The 18529-nt window shown below is 38.2% G+C and overlaps 1 protein-coding gene across 6 annotated transcripts in view; it reads left to right on the top strand.

Annotated features, from left to right (window-relative positions):
* MIPEP (mitochondrial intermediate peptidase) overlaps window positions 1-18529 on the top strand; it is a 77104-nt gene that overhangs the window by 17344 nt on the left and 41231 nt on the right. For all 6 annotated transcript variants that reach the window (XR_010469896.1, XR_010469897.1, XM_065050197.1 and 3 more), the window contains 4 exons: window positions 12921-13074; window positions 13875-13952; window positions 14924-15128; window positions 18391-18500. Coding sequence is in view for 4 of the 6 variants with exons in the window: in XM_065050197.1 (XP_064906269.1) it covers window positions 12921-13074; window positions 13875-13952; window positions 14924-15128; window positions 18391-18500 (547 nt within the window). In the remaining 2 variants the exon portion in view is untranslated. The remainder of the gene's footprint in view (window positions 1-12920; window positions 13075-13874; window positions 13953-14923; window positions 15129-18390; window positions 18501-18529) is intronic.

Raw genomic sequence — 18529 nt, 5'->3', positions numbered from 1 at the left:
GTCTGCTTTCCCTGGCAGTGTATCTTTGCAATTTTTTATTTATTCAGGCACCAAGTCTGGCAGCTGGATCAGTGGGAAGAATCTCCTGAGCCTGTGTAGGGCCTCCCTGATTATAGCGCAGGACTGGGGCCCAACCTTTTTCTCCCTCTGGGTTTGGCAGGAGTATTTTTTTCTGGCAGGTACACATGCATCTACAAGACAGGGAAGGAAAATTAGTTTTCATCTCAATCATCTGCAGCAGTATTTCGCTAAAAACCAAGGGCTTACGTCTTCCACTGTCCTGTTTTCTGTATAGTGTTCTGTCTTTGGGAAATGTGTTTAGTCTGGCAGTGTCTTAACAATGCTCTACATTCATTCTGCCCATATTGTAGGTATTTAACAGGGCAGTGAATACTGGGTAATCGGCCCTGAAAAGGGAAACTCTCTTCTCTACTGCAGAGTGTCAGTGGCTGTGCTTTATGACTGAAACGAAGCAGGAATCACAGTATTCATACAGCAACCAGACGACAGAAATACACCTTGTCATGTCTGTGCCTTAAATGTGGTCTGTTTATCTCTTGTTATCTATGTAAATGTGAATCCACTGCCCTTTATCTTGTAATTGTATTTACCTCTCTTTGGCCACATCCTTTCTCGAATGCCCCTTGGATGCTATAGTATGTTCATTGGAATGCTCTTGTAACTGGAAGATGAGAATCATATCTGTCACAAAGCTTTATAGTGGCAGGAGTTTGACTTCTGGCTGTTTGTTGTTACTGTCCTTCTAACTGAGCCAATTATCTTATAGTATTAAATTGTGTCTCTAGAGGAAAAGTGATGTTATTTTCCTTTTTTTTCCTTGAAAATAATTTTTACTTTTTTTTTTTTTAACTTTTATCATGTTACATTTTATTTATTTATAAAATAAATTAATTATCTAATTTATTTTTTACGTATTGTATCCTTTTTTATTTTGTGTTTTTGCATCATGGAAAGACAAAATATGTTTTCAAACAAGAAATGTCATGCATTTCTCCCATTCTTACTATTCTTTGTTTAATAGATTATTTATTTTGTTCTTCAAGGGATTCTCTTTTTGGGAAGAAATTTACTTTTAGCTTTATGTCTTCTGCAGAAATGCCATAGTCATATTTGTAGTGGTGCTGTGTGCAGCACGTGGCTTACACTTTTTTCTGTTGTGTTTTGGGGCTCAGGACCAGTTTGTGTGGTGGATGTCTATATTGCTAGGAGGTTTTTTTTCTGCTTAGTAAAATGTTTTTGTTGAAAGGGAAGCAGATGTATGCTTTTGAGTATTGCTTTTGCACTAGCATTGTCACCATGGCTCCAGCTGCTGTACAGAACCATAGTTTCCGAGGTACTGTCAGGCGCGTAAGATGCAAATTGTCATTACAAACCTACATATAAAGCAAGGGACTACAGGGGTTTAGTTCTTGATGAAGTAACTTAGCAATGTTCTAGTATGGGACAGTGTCTATGTCTGTTGAAAAAGGTTTCCTGATTCCTGTTTTGGTCTGTGTGAGCGTGTTTTCAAACAGAAATGTTGTGAGCAAATGTTGGACAATGTGATCCTGCTGTCATCTTTTACCTCCTCTTTTTAAACAGCTACATCAGTTTATCTCAAATGACACTGATATTCATGACATATTTTAATGTGTCTATTTTATATCTATATGCTGTATAGGTCAAATGTATTTATATATTTTTTTATTCTAAATATGTATTTATTCAGTATTAGAACAGGACTAAGGAAACAAATCCTTTGTTAGATTCCTCATAATTAGTTCTAAGAGCTGGATATTTACTTCTGAAGAATGTAGGATATTCACATGCATTTGAACTTGAATTTTAATGACACTTGCTGTCATACCAGGTTGCCTTTATTTTCACTCTGCTTCTACAGTTGTTACTGACCATCTCTGCTGTTCTGCAAGTTGAACAGCAGGAGGAGCTCCAGACTTAATTCACAGGGTATGTTTTTCCCTATGAACCGCAGTAATTTTGTTTCTGTCAGCTTTCACCAAGTTTTTCCTTGGAAACTTGATCCTACTTCAAAAGCATAAGCCTCCCATTGATGGTAACAGGATAGTTTACTTCTTTTTTCTTTTTCTTTTTTTTTTTTTGTTAAATTATCTTAAGTAGCCTCTCTGGCTTTAAACCCACACTTATGACAGTGTAATGTTTTTGTAGCTAAGTTTGAGTGGTAGAGAAAACAGACGTCAGTGTAAATGCACATTTAAGAGAAACTGGAGACAGAAGTCTGAAATTCATGGTAGTACTGTCTTAAAAGAAGATAGAGTAATTAGAAGAACCGCAAGAATTTTGGCAGGCTAGGGTCATAAAACAGTCAATGCTAGAACATGCTTCAGCCTTTAACAAGTAAGAAAGTGTCTCATATGTATATTATAAAAATAATACTGCTGAGTTTTTAGTGTAGGCAAGTAACATAGTATTAATTAAATCCTATTATGTCTCAGTAAGTGCAGCTGCAGTTATGCAGCTTGCAAAGGTGTTGTAGCCTTGCTGAAAAAATCTGGAAGAGACCTTTTGAGGTCAGCTATTTACTGTGAAGGTGGATTGACTGTGCTTAGGCCACTTCTGACAGAGACACAGAGCTTTATTGACAATGGTCAGTGGTGAGCTCAGTGTGTTTGGTGTTGACTCCTGTTTCCCAAACTTTTGGTGCTTACCAGGCTGGGCTGTTTTCACTGGTTATGATCTACTGTTGGGATTTTTGCCAAAATGTCAAAGACTCTATTCAGCTTGCAGCTGGGATGTTCTCACAGGGTATTGCGCTCTGTGCTGGTCTGTCTTCTTGGGACTGCAGAAATAAATAAGACTGGCCATGGAGATGAACAAATCAATGCCAAAATAAACCAATTTCCTGCTGTGTAGGAAAAAGAAGCCACCACAGCAGCTTTAGGTGTTTTGGATCTTGGGGTGACCATCTGATCAGAAATTAGGAATAACTCATCTCCCTTCTTGCTGGGACTATACATGGGCTGCCAGCTTCAGGGTGAGGGGGCAGCACTTTTGTCCGAGGGCTAGGGACAGTACTGAGGGACCTAAACATGACTCTGGATGTTTCTAAAGTTGCTAAGAGCTGCGACTAATGTGGAGATTTGCAAGTTACTTGTAAACAAACTTGTTTATGGCTGCTTTTTGTTACATTATTTTTAGTTTTACGAAAGAGTGCTCTGTGTTGGAAACAGCCCATGGAAAAATAACTCAGACCCTTTGTGGAATATGTGAGAAAACTGTCACTCTGTTTGAATTGAAAGCTGAAGTGAAACAATAGTGCAAAGTTTAAAAAGAACCAGAAAATCATTCAACCAAAGTGCTCATAGAGAAGAACTTTCTGTAACTGTTTATAAAGAAGGGAAGGTATGCTTTCTATTAAATCAGCTAATGGATGTGCAAAAAGTCCATTTAATTTACCAGTCACTAAGCTAGTGGACTAAGCTTTTTGGAGGAAAACCTGAAAGTTATTGAAAAGTCTTGATGTGAAGCAGAATTCAGGTTTCATGAATTATTTCTTTGTTCAAAACATTGTGGAAGGACAAAGAAATTCTTGATGATTTGAAAACAAAGTCAAATCTGAAAGTTGCGTACAGTGTCAATACCGAACCGATATTCTGAATTACCCCCTGACCTCCTCCAAAATATTCCATGAAGTACAATTAACAGAAAGAAAAAAGGAATGTGAGATACAGGTGCTAGTTTACAGTTGATGAGAGTACAAAGGCTTTCTATTATTATTATTATTATTTTTAAGAAATCCAGAGTCTTCTATAAATCATGGTTAAGAGTCTCCCTTCAGGTAAAGAATTAAATTTCATAGTCTGGCATGTAATGAAAATTGGAAGGGATTTTCCTTGTCTTGATCTCTTTAAGTTAACCTGAGGGGTTCATCTCACTTTTATCTTCCAGTAACAAGATTTTTTCAAGTTTCTTTGAAAGTTTTAAGAGAATCTGTTTTAGATAGTTAATTTAGTGTTCTATATTTTCATGGATGCCAACAGCATAATAATTCTACTACCAAAAAAAAAGAGTCAGGATATATCAGAGACTGCATATAATAACCACTGATAAGAATTCTTGCCAAGCAGCTAATTTGTGATTGTTAAGAGTCTGAATGCACATGTTCTGAAGAACAATGATCCTTACTCAAATATCCCGCATGTCCAAGTTTATAAAAAGCGTTCTTAATAGAACAGATAAAAGTCATGCTACACAAAACTGTCTCAGTTTCCTTCCAAATGTACAGCTTAAATGAAAGTGATTTTAGAAGTCTGGATTTTATTTAGACTCAGTGAAGTCATACAAGCTTAGAAATAATTATTTGTAATGACATACTACATCTTTGTTCTTCACAAGGACACAGCCTTTTTGTTGGAAGCTTGCTGTTCTTGAAGAATAACCAAACCTCATTGTGTCAGTTAACTTCTTTTTAAAATTGATTTTTAAATTGGTTTAGCTACATTACTTCTTTTAAAAATAGTATACTGTAAAAGTAAGGTGTCTGGATTTTTAAACATAGTTTATCCTTTAATATAAAGCAGGAATTTACATCAAAGAAACTACTGTTTTCTTTGATATTTCTGCTTTCTTTAGGAGGGTACTAAGATTTCTCTTTGTAAAGTTTCTGAGCTCACATTTTGACACAAAAGTACATAAGAAAGTTTTCATTCTTTCCTGAGCTTTGTTACAAATACAGATGCTTTGGTGTTTAAAATCAGATGTTCAGTGTGAATTATGTTATTCAAATATGTTTTAAGGTAGAATAAAAGCAGAAGGATCTTCTTTTGTTCATTGTTGTACTTCTCAGTCTAATAAACTAATAAACATCCAAAACTGTGAAAGACAGAGAAGTACAACAATGAAGAAAAGAAGATCCTTCTGCTTTCGCTATGACAATAAAAGGGACTACTTTTAATTCTTGATTTTTTTTTAAATTCTAAGTCAAAGTATCTAAGAAGGGTTAGAAGAAAATTTACATGGTCAGGTTCAAGGGTAGTTGGGAAAACTTTGTAGCTCTACAAGTATCAAAAATCAATGCATACCTGTTTTTCTGACCCCAGATACCCTAGAAGAAGGATTGTGTGGTAAAAAAACCTTTTGACTGAAATATGTAGTTGTCTGCAAAGTTCTGTTGTGACTCATCAGACCACCTGTTCTTCCATCTCCTTTGCCTGCATTTTCAAAAGCATCTTCCCATAGCAAAGGCTCTGCAGTTCATCCTCTTAGGATTCAGGTTTATGACATGCAGTCTGGTCAGGGAAGCCGAAGTTCCAGAGAGGAGCAAGAGCTCATAGCTGATTCAAGACTTCTGCTACTAAGCTCTCATTGGTACCTTGCTAATTCTGAGAGTGGCGTTATATCTGGGTATGCCTTTCTCTGGTGACACAGCCATCCGAGGTGCCTATCTGAAGTGCTCTCAATCACCTTGTCAGGGCCCAGAACTCACATTTTCAGTGAAAGGGTATCCAGACAGGATGTTTGATTCTTGCCCTGGCTGGTTTAGCTGACCTGTATCCTTTTTCTTCCTTAGGAAGTACTGTGAGCATGTTTCCATGTATTTGTCAGCTTTGGAGACAGCGGTATAATGCTCTGCAGGTGACATTAGTGCGCCCTGTGCATCGTCCTCCCCACTGCATTCTGCCCGTCCGCGCTGCTGGTGCAGCAAGCAAGCTGTAAACTACAGCACACAAGAAAACCTGTCTTCAGGCACTTCTCTGCAGTTGTTCTTGCCGAATGGAGCTCCAGTTGTTTTCCAACACAGATATTAGCTGTCTGTCTCCAGAACATTAACCTTTCTTGCTAGTAGCAGTTACCCTTATCAGAAATTTTACTGGTAGCAGAATGCCTGTTCGCGTAGTTCAGTATGGGTCATAATAACTTCCTTTCTGATTTCTTTTCCCAAAAATACTTGAATGCATTTTCTGTTGGAGATAACAGTTGTAGTTTGGCTGATTAAATGTAGAGGCAGCTTGCCAAAGAGTGACCAGAAAGAGTGTGTTCATGTTAAAGCAGCTGCTGCTTGCAGTTTTATTTGAGTTTTTCACTATTTGTTTTAAATGGAAGGAACAAAAGCCAGGCAACTATCCAAGTCTACAGTTGATAACAGCTTGAAAATCGTGCATAAAGTGGTTCTTAGAATGGCTGCTACTTTAACATGTAGTATAATAAAATAATTATATGTACAGTAGAGTCATCAACAGTTCTTAGCCTGTAGATTATGCAGATTGCTTTGTTCTGACCAGTGAGCAGTTCAGGGGCAGGCTAAGATGGAGTATTTTGGAAACTGTTCCTTTTTATGTTGAGTCAGTCACTATCAGTTAATTAAGTAACTAAAGTTTTTGTCCTTTCATTCTGTCAATAGAGAAGCAATGTGCGGTGGAATGCCTTCTTTTGGTAGGGTTTTGTTGGGAGGCTTTTGTGTACATTTTCAAATACACTTGGTTTCAGGTTTGAAAAAAATGATCAAAGAAACACCATACACCTGGGGTAGAAGATGGTGAACTTTGAGTTTCCCTTTTAGCTTCAGGAGAAATTCATTTAGCAGTCTTGGATCAGCCCTCAGAAAGGCTCTGCATCCTATACAGACAAGGTCTGTCTTTGTTACAAGGCAGTTTAAAGTGCTAAAGCAGTCTCCATCTTGGAGTTTTATGTGGTTTTTTAGATAATCTGGCCTGGGTCAGAGAGTGTTCTAAAGGTACAACCCAAGGCCCTTGAACAGCGTTAGGAATTCCATTCCAAGGGCTGAGGGAAGTTTCACTTGCTGTCACGCTCACAGTCCCCATCGCTGCCAAGCAGTTGTGCTGCGGTGTTGTAGATTAACGCAAATTTGAGCACTGAAATACTGTGCCTGGGAAATGTGTTCTTGCCGTTTCACTAAGGTGATGAAACTCTGAGTAACTGAGGTTGGGTAATCATTTGCTAGCAAACAGATGCTTTTTCCCTGTCATCTGGAAGTGATGAAGTTGCTAATGGCTGCTACCGTTTGAGTGCCTGGAGTCAAGCAAGGATCGTCAATAAGGGAGCATGTAGTTTGTCTGTAAACCGTTCCAAATACTTTTCCACCCACTCTCTCCAGCCGACTCCAGTTTTACACATCTAGGAGAGATTGTAAAGTTTCCTCTTTTGGTCATTGAGTTTTCTTTTTTGGGGAAAGATTCAAGTATTTTAAATTAATTTATTCCCTTTTCTCTATTGTCCTCTGATCTTATGTAGTGTCCTCTAATCTTACCTTACACCTTTAATTCTGCAGTGAGTAGCATTAAATCTCGAAGGTGTGGGCTCAGAAAAGAGTCAGTCATATGCTTGCTCTTGCCACTGAGAGGCAATATCATGTCCTAATAATAATAATTCCAGGAACTGCATTTTTGGTTATAGGACATCAGCTTCAGATAACTGAGGTTTTGGCCAATTTCTATTCCTAAATAAGCCCAAAGAGAAAGTTTTCCTAGAATCAGTACAAATTTGGGATTAGACTTTCTTCAATTATAATTGCTCTTGATATGTGAAAAGACAGTTCATGTATGAGGTAGGATCACATTCAAAACTTTTGAATTTAATCTGTGTTCTGGTGTCTGGAATGATTACAACATAGTGGGTATACACTGATATTAGAGAAAGATTTTTGAGGATGTGCTATCTACTGCCTGAGCAGCGGCTTGTCTTCAGTACCCAATATTCATTTTGAAGTGTGCTATTAATTATTATAATCTGTGAAAATTGCTTTATGTTACCATTTATGTTACCATATTTTAACCAGTTTCTTCACAATTCCTATGACATTGCAATGGCTAGTAAACAAAACCTATAGATACCAGATAACTTGCAGTATAATGATCACCACTGGCCGCTCGCAGGATTGTCCACAAGCAATTTAAGTATCAGTCTTGAGTCATGAGACACTAGTGCTATTTGAGGATTTTTTGATATCTCTGTCTTTGATCTTTATTTGTACAGTGGTGTAGCAGTCAAGGTGGAAATGAAGAAATCAGCGAGATCGAAACTATAAAGATTTTTTTTGGCATTTTGTATAAAAAATGTTGTTCTTGTAAACTTTTTTGCAGTTTTCCGTTGACAAGAGGAATATTAACACACATCTTTCATTAAATGTGGGAGAGGTTTGATCCTGACAATGTTCTACCAACAGTGACTGACATGAACTTTCTGTAGTTATTATTAAAGTGGCTGTTTAATCGGGACCTAATTGTATTCAAAATGTCAGATTGTGACATCTTCAAACATGAGCCAGAGTAGGGGACTAGTTCTCCAGGGGAGTCTGCCTTGAGCCAGTATAGTCTGTTATTGCTATTTTCATGTGTGGGTGGATAAGTTTTGTGCTTTTCCAAAAGACAAAACTATTACAGACTATTTTCTCCCACTTTGGATAGTGACAGTTTATTACAAAATACTTATCAGAAAGCCTTCTCCCCATTGTCTTCATCACGGACTAAGTTCATGGGGACAATGCACATGTTCATACAGTGCTGAGAATGAGGAAGAAATAGGCGCTGCTTCCTGTAATATGTTGATGTCAGCTCTTCTATACACGAAGAAATATCACTGCTTTCTCCTGCTAGTATGTATTTGCATTCTTGACAAAAACAAAATGAAACATAAAGTAGTTTCAGAGTTTTTCTGCTCTGCCCTCCAGCAAACTCGTTAATCCAGTATTTCAACTGTGGTAATACTTTGCAGTTACTGTGAAATGTCGCCCTACTCTAATAAAGCTGTAATCTATTTCATACTGCAGCTGCGTGGTCTTAGTCCTTGGCTCCAGATGACCTCTTTACAGAATCACAGAATGGTTGACGTTGAAAGGGACCTCTCAAGGTCATCTGCTCAAGCAGTGCCACTTAGTGCTGGTTGCCCAGGACCTTGTCCAGACAGCTTTTCAATATCTCCAAGGAGGGAGACTCCACAGCCTCTCTGAACAACTGGTGCCAGTGCTTGGTCACCCTCACAGGGAAAAAGTTTTTTCTGACCTGCTGGTGATACTTTGCCTGATGCAACCCAGGATACCATTCACTTTCTTTGCAACAAGAGCCCATTGCTGACTTATGTTCAACTTGGTGTCCACCAGGACCCCCAGGTCCTTTTGGGGCAAGCTGTTTCATTTCTGGGTGATCCCCAGCATATACTGGTGCCTGGGATTGTTCCTCCCCAGGTGCAGGACTTTGCACTTCTCCTTGTTGAACTTAATGAGGTTCCACTCACCCCATTTCTCCAGCCTGTTGAGGTCCCTCTGGATGGCAACACAACCCCCTCGTGTATCAGCCATTCCTGCCAGTTGGATGTCTTCAGCAAATGTGCTGAGGGTGCACTTTGCCCCATCATCTGGGTCATTAATGAAGATGTTAAACAGGATGGGACCCCGTATTGACCCATGTGGTACACTACTAGCCACTGGCCTACAAACAGATGTGCCACTGATCACCTCCCTCTGGGTCCAGCCATTCAGCCAGTTTTCAGTCCAGCTCCCTATCTGTCTGTACATCGACAGCTGCTCAAAGACCTCACTGAAGTCCAGGTTGATGATGTGCACTGCTCCCTCTTTGTCTGACAGGCCAATTTGTTTCATCAAGCTGGTCAAGCATGACTTGCCCTTGGTGAATCCATGCTGACTACTCCTGATGACTTCCTGTGTGAATGTGTCTTAATTTCATGAAGTGTTTTAAGGGATGCTGTTACTGACTTTCTTACCATTTCGTATTCTCTTTTCCTGCAGCTGAACTCACAGGTAGGAGTTACATGTTTGGATTTCCTGCAGCTGTGAAAATCTGATGGTTTGCTATGACTGTGAGCTGTTTGTGGAGTGAAATTTTGATTTATTGAAGTGTGTGTTAGTAGTATTATATGGATTCTTTCTCAAAGTATCTCTTACAATCAGCTCTATTCTCCCACTTGACAGGGAGGAAATGGCAGGGAGACTCTGGATGATATTGGATGTCTGGGGAGAGGAGGATGTGAAGGTGCTAGATGGACTTTGCACATGGTCAGTATAGCTTCGGCAGTGCTGATTGAGATGGGCTATGCAACCTCCATGATAAACCACTTAATTGTGTCTGCATTAGTCCCCTGTTTTTGAGATAGTGTTGCAGCTAGGCTTTGTGTTATACCCGGATTAATAAACCTTTCTGGAACCTAAACCAAGGTATGGGAAATTTGAGTGGCTCTGCAGAAACAAGTGTGGGATGGGCAGGCTTGGGGCAGAGCCAGAACTAATAAATGCTGCTCATCTGAATTGGCTCTGAGGAGATCTAGCTCTAGGTTACTACTCAGCTCAAGGCTGAATTAGGACTAAAAGTAATGTATAATTTTGTCCTTTTTCAGTGTAATTTTTTAGCTGCACAAGAAGAGTATCATTACCTACTGTCTTAGCCTTAATTAATTTTGAAATGTTGTAATTTTTATGTGGAGAAATCCTGCTTCACATTACAGTGAACTTCTGTTGAGACAGTACTTTTATAGTGAACTTTTCTTTTATGGTCAGTCCTTAGTTAAGGAAGCAATTGTTTTGAATTACAGATGGGAAACTCAGCTTAGTGTTCATAGCACTATGTAGGATGATGGTGTAAGATTTTTAAATGATGTGACAAAAAGCAGTCCTAAACTATTACAGAAGTTGTTATGATTCACTGCTGAAAGGTGTTATTTTTCCTTTTAATAAAGGATCGTTTTAACATGTCTTGTAGTCGGTATGCAGGGAAAGCTTCCAAGCAGAATCAGGAGAACTGGAACATTTAGTGGTGTGTTTAAGTTTTCATAGTAGCAATCTGAGCAGAAGACAATCACAGGGTGATACTATGAAAGTCTGGAGACATCTGAGATTTACCTTCTACAGCTTTCCAAACAGTGCCACTGTTGAAGGAGCTGCAGTTCTTAGGAATTACTGACTTAAAAATCTGAGGATATTCAACACATAGAGTAATTCTGTACTTCTGGGGGGCTCCAGTGTTTTTTTTACTCCAGATTTCTGTGCCTTGTTACATGGAGATTAACTCCTCTCCTCTGCTTTCTTTTAGAGACATGCTTCCAGTCTTTTTACCTGACTCTAAAGTTATTGATATCATATGGGTTGTTTTGTTTTGTTTTCTTTTGGTGTAAAGATTCTTTTTGAGTAAAAAGGAAAATGTGTGTATTGCAGTGTGTGCATGTAGAGTATGAATTTAAATGTTGCTACGCATCTTGAAGAAGTTCTGTCAGTATGGTAGAGGCAAAATCTGCTTTACTTTCTGTGTTCTAGTATAATTAAAAATATAATGGAATACCTTGGCTGTAGCTTCTTGCATTTGTAGTGTGAAAACAAGCAAAATCCTGTAACTGAGTATGCCTGTATTTTTGACAGATACATAGTTGCAAAATGCTGGTAGAGTATGTGATAAAGGTAACATAAAGGATACTAGAAAACGAAAACAAAATACAATGACATATTTAAGAAGAAGTGCCGTGGCTTAGAGCAGTAATCCCTTGCTGCTGCGCATTATGGTGCAGTGAAGCTGAGTAGTGAATTGGAGCTGCAGTTGTAAGCAGCAGCGTATTGACAATTGCAGTATCCCCAGTGGTCTTGGGGCTTAGGTCTTTTGTGTGGAGAGGGAGGGAGGGAGGGAGCTAGGGAAGAAGGAAGGAAGGGAAGGAGGGAGGGAGAGTAGGTAAGTGGATGGGGACTAGCTGGCTCTTTCACAGCTGGTCTCTCACTAAGCCTTCTGATCACAGGCCTTAGCATAGTGTGGTTCTCCTCTTTGGTGTTCAGCTGTTGCAGTCTGATTGATGCGTGTTTAAATTCAGTGACTAGTTACCATGTCATTAAGAAGCAAAATCACAAGAGCATGAAAGAAGGAAGAAGATAGAAGGGAGAGACTGGGATTCTCTAGAGTGAAACAGTCTTTACTATGAGACCCCAGAAAATGGTATAAATAATTTAACGCTTGGACTTTGTATGTGAAATGAGAGAGCAAGAACATTTTTGCCATTTGGGGTACATGCACAACTACAGGCAGATTCCATTTCTGATTTTGCTGTCATCTCTAAAGAGTTGTGTGACCCTGAGCAGCTTGTGGAATCTGTAAGTTTGTAAAGCATTTGTTTGCTTGATACACTTACAGTTTGTTTACTTTTTAGGGTCAGATTCTCAGGAAGCTTGAGCCCACATATAGGCTGCAGAAATCTTTGAAGTACCTTTATAATTGTTTTTTGTTCATTCTCAGTTTATGCGTGTGCATGCAGATGCACAATGTCTTCTTCACCATGTGTGTCTTATTTGCTACAGTGTCTTGACCATAACTTCATTGTTCAATGTTAGGCTTCAGCAGCTTGGCAATGTTTGAACTCCAGGTCACAAACTAAAATGTTCACGTGGCTCAAAGCTGTCAGATAATTTCTACATGGCTCAGAGAGTACCCAGAGCTTGAGGTGTGATTCATGCGTGTCTCCATGGTGTTTCTATTGCTCCAGCAGAAGACCAGACTGCAGAGGCAGGGGTGCTTACTGGCTGGTGTTCTGCCCTAGCTGAGGATGTGGTTACACCATGGCCAGAGCCAGTTCCATCTTCTCATCAGTCACATGATGTGGCCTTGGCATGGGAATTACATTTGAGTGCCGGTGGCTCAGCTTGGGCACCCATGGTGTTGCCCTGGTCAGTTTGAGCTATGTGTTCACCACATCTCTGAAAATCATAGTCATCATCTGCTGAATTTGGTATCCAAATTTGAATATAAGAAAAACTGAGTCACTGTGCCATAACTGTTCTTATTGAGTTTCACTGTTTGAAATATTGAACAAAATATGCTCAATAAGGGCCTTGTGAGGCTCAGCTGGTGTGTGTTGTCACATCCTATGACCTGGAGGTGAAGACTGTAGTTTATGTAGCAAAGCTAACTGACTATTTTGGGATCTTTATATTTCTGTAGGTACAACATTGATCCTGGCTTGTACTGTCCATTTTTCTCTCTTGGGGCATGCATGGAAGGTTTGAACTCTTTGTTCAGTCAGCTCCTAGGAATCTCTCTTTATGCTGAACAGACACAGAAAGGAGAGGTTTGGTCTGAAGATGTTCGAAAATTGGTAAGTATTCTTGTTCCCAGCATCTGAAGTGACAAAGGGAAGTTAGACAAGGTGGTGTGCTCCTCTGAGCCATGAATCAGATTTTGTTTTAAAATTATTTGGGTACCTATCAAAAGCACAGATTAGCTGTCTAAATTTAGTTGAAGTTTAATTTTTTTTTAGTTTCAAATGACTGTAGACAACTAGAATACTCTAAGTGCATATTCTAGTATTCATGTGTCTTATCCTTATTTTTGTATTTATATTCTGTGTGTCATCTTTACTTTGAGATTGGTTTTTGTGTCTTTATTTTTCTGCCCTCTTTTCAGAGGAGGGTGGAAATAAAAACTTGGGCGATAGTTTACTCAACAGGCTCCCAGGTTCTTCTGTTGTCTTCCCTCCATGTATTCCCTGCTCGTCTTCACTGCTCTTCCACCTCCAGCAAGAGCTGATGTTCTTTATACCCAGTGGGTTAATTTATGATTACTCCTTAGTCTTTCTATTTCTGTTTCTATGTTAAATAATATTGTCTTACTGTTGACTTCTCGGAAGTCATTTAGGGGCTACAGATGGTGTTTCTTTTAATACTAATCTGTGACTTACCAGTTTTGAGTGAAATGCAGCTGCAGTTTGAGGGGTGAGCATTAAATCTTGTATACTTTTTTTTTTTCAAAATTACCAATGGGTTTTGTATTAATTATTCCCAGTTTATTTGTCATTTATTAATCGTAAATCTTCAGATTAGAATACTCCATCTTAAATTTACGGATCTTAATCAGTACTTTCACTGTGAAAGTTATACTCTTTTTTTTTTATTTCAGGCCGTTGTTCATGAAACCGAAGGTTTGCTAGGATACATCTATTGTGACTTCTTTCAGAGACCTGATAAACCACATCAGGTAACTTTTATGATCTGACTCCAGCATAGTTTTTATTTGGGTAATGACTGTAGTGTTAGGGCCATTTGCGTTCGATGTTAGTTTAGTAAGATATCTCTTGATTTAAAATAAATTAAATTTAAACAGGGAAAGTCTGGAACTTCAGATGTAGTCTTAGGTAAAATATTTTTGTGAGTAACCTTTCATTTAAAAAACGTCAGTTGATAGGCTGAACTCAGACTCTTAGTTCTACAGATTGTCAGCCACTATGAGAAGTCATAGAATTCTGCTTAGAGAACTATTTACTTTATAAAAGTTAAAAAAATCTGAAATTTTAAAACTCTCTAAAGGTGAAAGGTCATAATGACAACACATTTTTATTCAAAATTCTACTTAAAACCATAGATGGTTCCAACTGTTGTGGATCACTCACTCACGCTGCCTACTGCCAGTATATTAACTAAATGATGCAGTACAATAGACACTTCACTCTGTAGAAACATCTGCAAATTACCACTCTTGGTGAAGTGGTAAGTGGACAAACTTTAAATCTGCATTAGTTTAATATATTACTCTGTTTTGCTAATATTTCACAATGTGCTAGGAGTGCTATGCAGTGTATTTTATAAAGAAGTTACTGATGAAGAACTATAAATTATGGATTTGGCACATCACTGAATTTCTTTGAGCTACTGATACTTTTTGGAAAAATTTAGAGGTTTTGATAATTCTAAAATAAAAAATAATAGTTTATTTTCTAAAAGCAACATGTTTTCTTTATGGAATAAGGTAGTTTCCTTGTGAATATGAAGCAAATAATAAAGATGGAGAAATGCTGCTATTGAAGAACACTATGGTCATTGAAATCAACTGATGTAACTGAGTATATGTTTAGTTTGATTTAATAGTTTAATTGAATAATTTCATCATTGTTTTAATATCATTGATATAATGACATTGGCTCTCCATATGCTTGCTTTTACCTTGAAAAGGATTGTCACTTCACAGTTCGTGGAGGCAGGCTAAGGGAAAATGGAGAGTACCAGCTGCCTGTGGTTGTTCTGATGCTTAGTCTGCCCCATTCAACAAGGGGCGCACCGACGCTACTGACTCCTGGCATGATGGAGAATCTCTTTCATGAAATGGGACATGCTATGCATTCTATGCTGGGACGAACTCGGTACCAACATGTCACTGGTAAGAAAGTTAGAATAGTGATTTTTTTGTTTGTTTTACTTAAATGTTTAATTTCTAGAAGAAGGAAGTAGATTAAACAAACAAACAAAACAAAATTTTAAAAATAGGATGAATGAGAAATGATTGAATCATGTTGATACTTCTAAATCTTTGATGACATGGAAATACAATATCAGATTCCCAGACATTATCTAAAATGCAACAAAACAACACTTGAATATTTTTCTTCTCCTAATAAGAATTAGCCATTTGTAACTTTTCTTTGTGTTCTGCTGATCTTCGTTCTAGTGGTGGTGTCCACTCTTGCAAGTTTGCCTTATGTGGAGTTTATAATAATGAAATAGTTGGAGGGTTGAAAATAAATTAAGGTAAACTTGTACCTAGTGTACAAGCACAGTGAATCCTGGGTTGGAAATGATTTAGGAGAATCTGTAAAGCCAGACCTAGTTGATTCTGATCAAAGCAAAATTGATAAATATGTATTGAAATGGCAAACATGATAAGCAGGTAGGCCTTTTTATCATACATAAATGAACATGAATGAATATGCAGTCACAGCTTAGTGAATACACAGAAAAGGAATATTGCCTTTTTTCATCTAGTCCTTCTTCTCAAGCAGTAGCAATGGGTGCATTGGCTGACACCTGGCAGGCTGCTGTGGCCTTCTGCAGTTTGGCAAGTGGCTCAAAGACGTGATATGACTAAAGCTGCTCCACATGCTGCTTTTCTTACCTGCAGACAGCTTGGTATAATAGTGTGTTGGAAATCCCATTTGCATTAGACATTTACTTATTAAAAAAAACCCCACAACCAAACAGATGAAATGGTACCTCTCTTGTCTGAAGGATTTTTTTAATGTTTTACCATTTTTGTATTATGCTAATGATATAAAGGGGAATCCATGGTAGAGTTATGTGCTATGAGCAGATACTTTGCACCCAGTGACAGAACATACTTTCTTAAGTTTTCCACTTAAGACAGACTGAGCTGTTTGTCAGTATGTCACTACTGCTCATTGTTAAAGCAAATGACCACTGTATATGCTCTTGCAGTGTAAGCTCTGTGTGCTCCTTGGGGCAGTTAACTGCTCTTCTGCATCCCTTCCACTCACATGGCCTTGCTCTTTTTGACTGTCAGGGGTGCTTATGTGCCCAAAGTAACTGCTTTGGGGGAATTCTTCTGTTGTGGTGGTGAATTGTATTCATCTACTTGTCAGAATGGCCTGAAGGGGCAGGAAATGGCTAATTTTGAAGCTCTGACTTTCCATGAGCCCCTGTATGTGACTTCAGCGTTGCCTTAGCTGCAGACAGTCCTGCGTCCCAGGGGATTTCACTCCAGAGCTAGCATTGCAAAAGCAGCATCGGAGGTCAGTCATGTTGTTTCTGCAGATAATCCTTTATTTTTAGGGTTTGGAATGTGTGACAATCAAATGGCTCATCCCCAGGGATGTCTGTTAGGACTTGTCTGCTCTAACGAGGCACTATGGTGGCTCATTTCCACACTATGGTGTGAAAAAAAGATGACTACAGGCTATTGTGGGAACAAGAAGTTTGAAATTCTAGTTGAGATGCACTCTCAGTATTTGACATCTTTCCTACTTTCCCCTGCCCCTTTTTTCTGATTAACATTCCCAGTTAATCAGGAGCCCATTCTGCTGCTAATGGACCTAAAACATGGATAACACTGTACATTTTCAACTTAAGATGTAATTCTTTTAAAATTTATCTGTCATTTTACTATATGCATGTATTGATTGTTTAATGCATATGGGCATAGATTTTTTTAACCCCCAACTTGTATTCCATTTTGGTTTATCATGCAGTAGAGAATACCTACATTTGTTTTACAGGAGGACTAACTTATCCCAAGATAACTGCCCAGACTTTTACCTTTCTAGTTTTCAGATAATGTAATTTTTCAGGAGTCTCTTTAATGGTCATTAAAAGAATTCTGTCACTTTATTGAGGAACACTGAAAAAGCATAAATGGCTAGACAAACATCAGTGTAGTTCTGCAGGCGTTTGTCTTCAGTGTTGCCTTGTTTTAGGCTTTTTAAAAATTATTTTCAAACAATATCAGACAACTCTACTAATGAAATGTGATGGCACAAAAGAAGGATTTGGGTTATTGTATAAGAAATGAATGACTGAATACAGCATTAGAAGTATTAGAGTGATTAAGAAAGATACTGGTGATACCTCATGCAATGCTGGAGCATGGTTTTGTGTCTAGTATGAAGGTGAATTCAAACTGAAGCAGGTGCAGAGAAGAGCTAAAAGTCTTTGCCTTCAGATAATGATGGCTGAGAGTATAGTCTCAATTTAGAAGGTAAAAAACTGTGTGGGAAATGCTATTTATAGTAAAGGGCGGTACTGGTCTGAAACCATTGAGTATAAACAGATTATGAATTCAGGTTAAAAATCAGAGATTTGTAAAAATCAAAGGAATGACTTTTAAAAATAGCCTTCAAGGAAGAATAGTAGAAACAAACCCCGTACTTACATTTAAGACTAGTTTTGAATGTTGACATTGTCTTTAGCAGACAGGGATAGAGGTGATGAACCAGTGGGTCCGTTATTAAAGCAACAATTCTGTACAACCCTGACTTTGATATAGAAATTGGAAATGCAGCTCTGATTTGGTGATGTGGTATTCTTCCATTGTGTGAGGTGTTAGTAAAGATTAGAGTAAATAAGGTTTTTGGGAAAGTGCTTTTTTGCAGTTGCTAACTGCTAAGATATTACCTCTTGCACTTAGAACTTCAATCTGCAAGTGTTCCTTGGATGAGTGACTTGGTACTACAAAGCGAGGTTAATATAAAGCAGAAGTAGGCTCAGCAAACAGATGCAAAGCTGAAAATTGTAACTGTGAATGGGATTAAGGCAGAGTTTTGTTTACATTGTAGTTTGATTTAGGTTTAAGACACTTAAATGGATTTGGTGTTTCATGTAGGGCCAGTTTGGTTGCAGCCTGGTTTAGTTTAAAAAGGGTGTGATCCAGAGCTTTATAAGGTGCCTCACCCAGCTGTTCAAATATTTTGTTTTACTTTCTGATTTATAGTAAAATGTGTAGGATTATAATGAAGCTTTTCTGGCAATATGTACAATAATGCTATGGAAATAAAATATTGACTTAATAAATGAAAGAACATTGAAGTTCACCAAAAGTCCAAACTGAAAGTTGCTAAACCTTTTGCGAAGAGTTAACTATTTGTGTTAATGAAAATAGTAAATGCTAATGTGTACAATTATTCTACCTCTAGGAACCAGATGTGCTACTGATTTTGCTGAAGTTCCCTCAATTCTGATGGAGTACTTTGCAAATGACTACCGAGTGGTTAACCAGTTCGCAAGGCATTATAAAACGGGACAGGTAGGGCAAATTAATATGTAACACACTGA

Source organism: Columba livia, chromosome 1 (assembly GCF_036013475.1).
Source record: "Columba livia isolate bColLiv1 breed racing homer chromosome 1, bColLiv1.pat.W.v2, whole genome shotgun sequence".
Classification (NCBI taxonomy): Eukaryota; Metazoa; Chordata; class Aves; order Columbiformes; family Columbidae; genus Columba; species Columba livia.
Note: the sequence above shows the minus strand (reverse complement) of the source record. Positions and strands in the feature narration are given on the sequence as shown.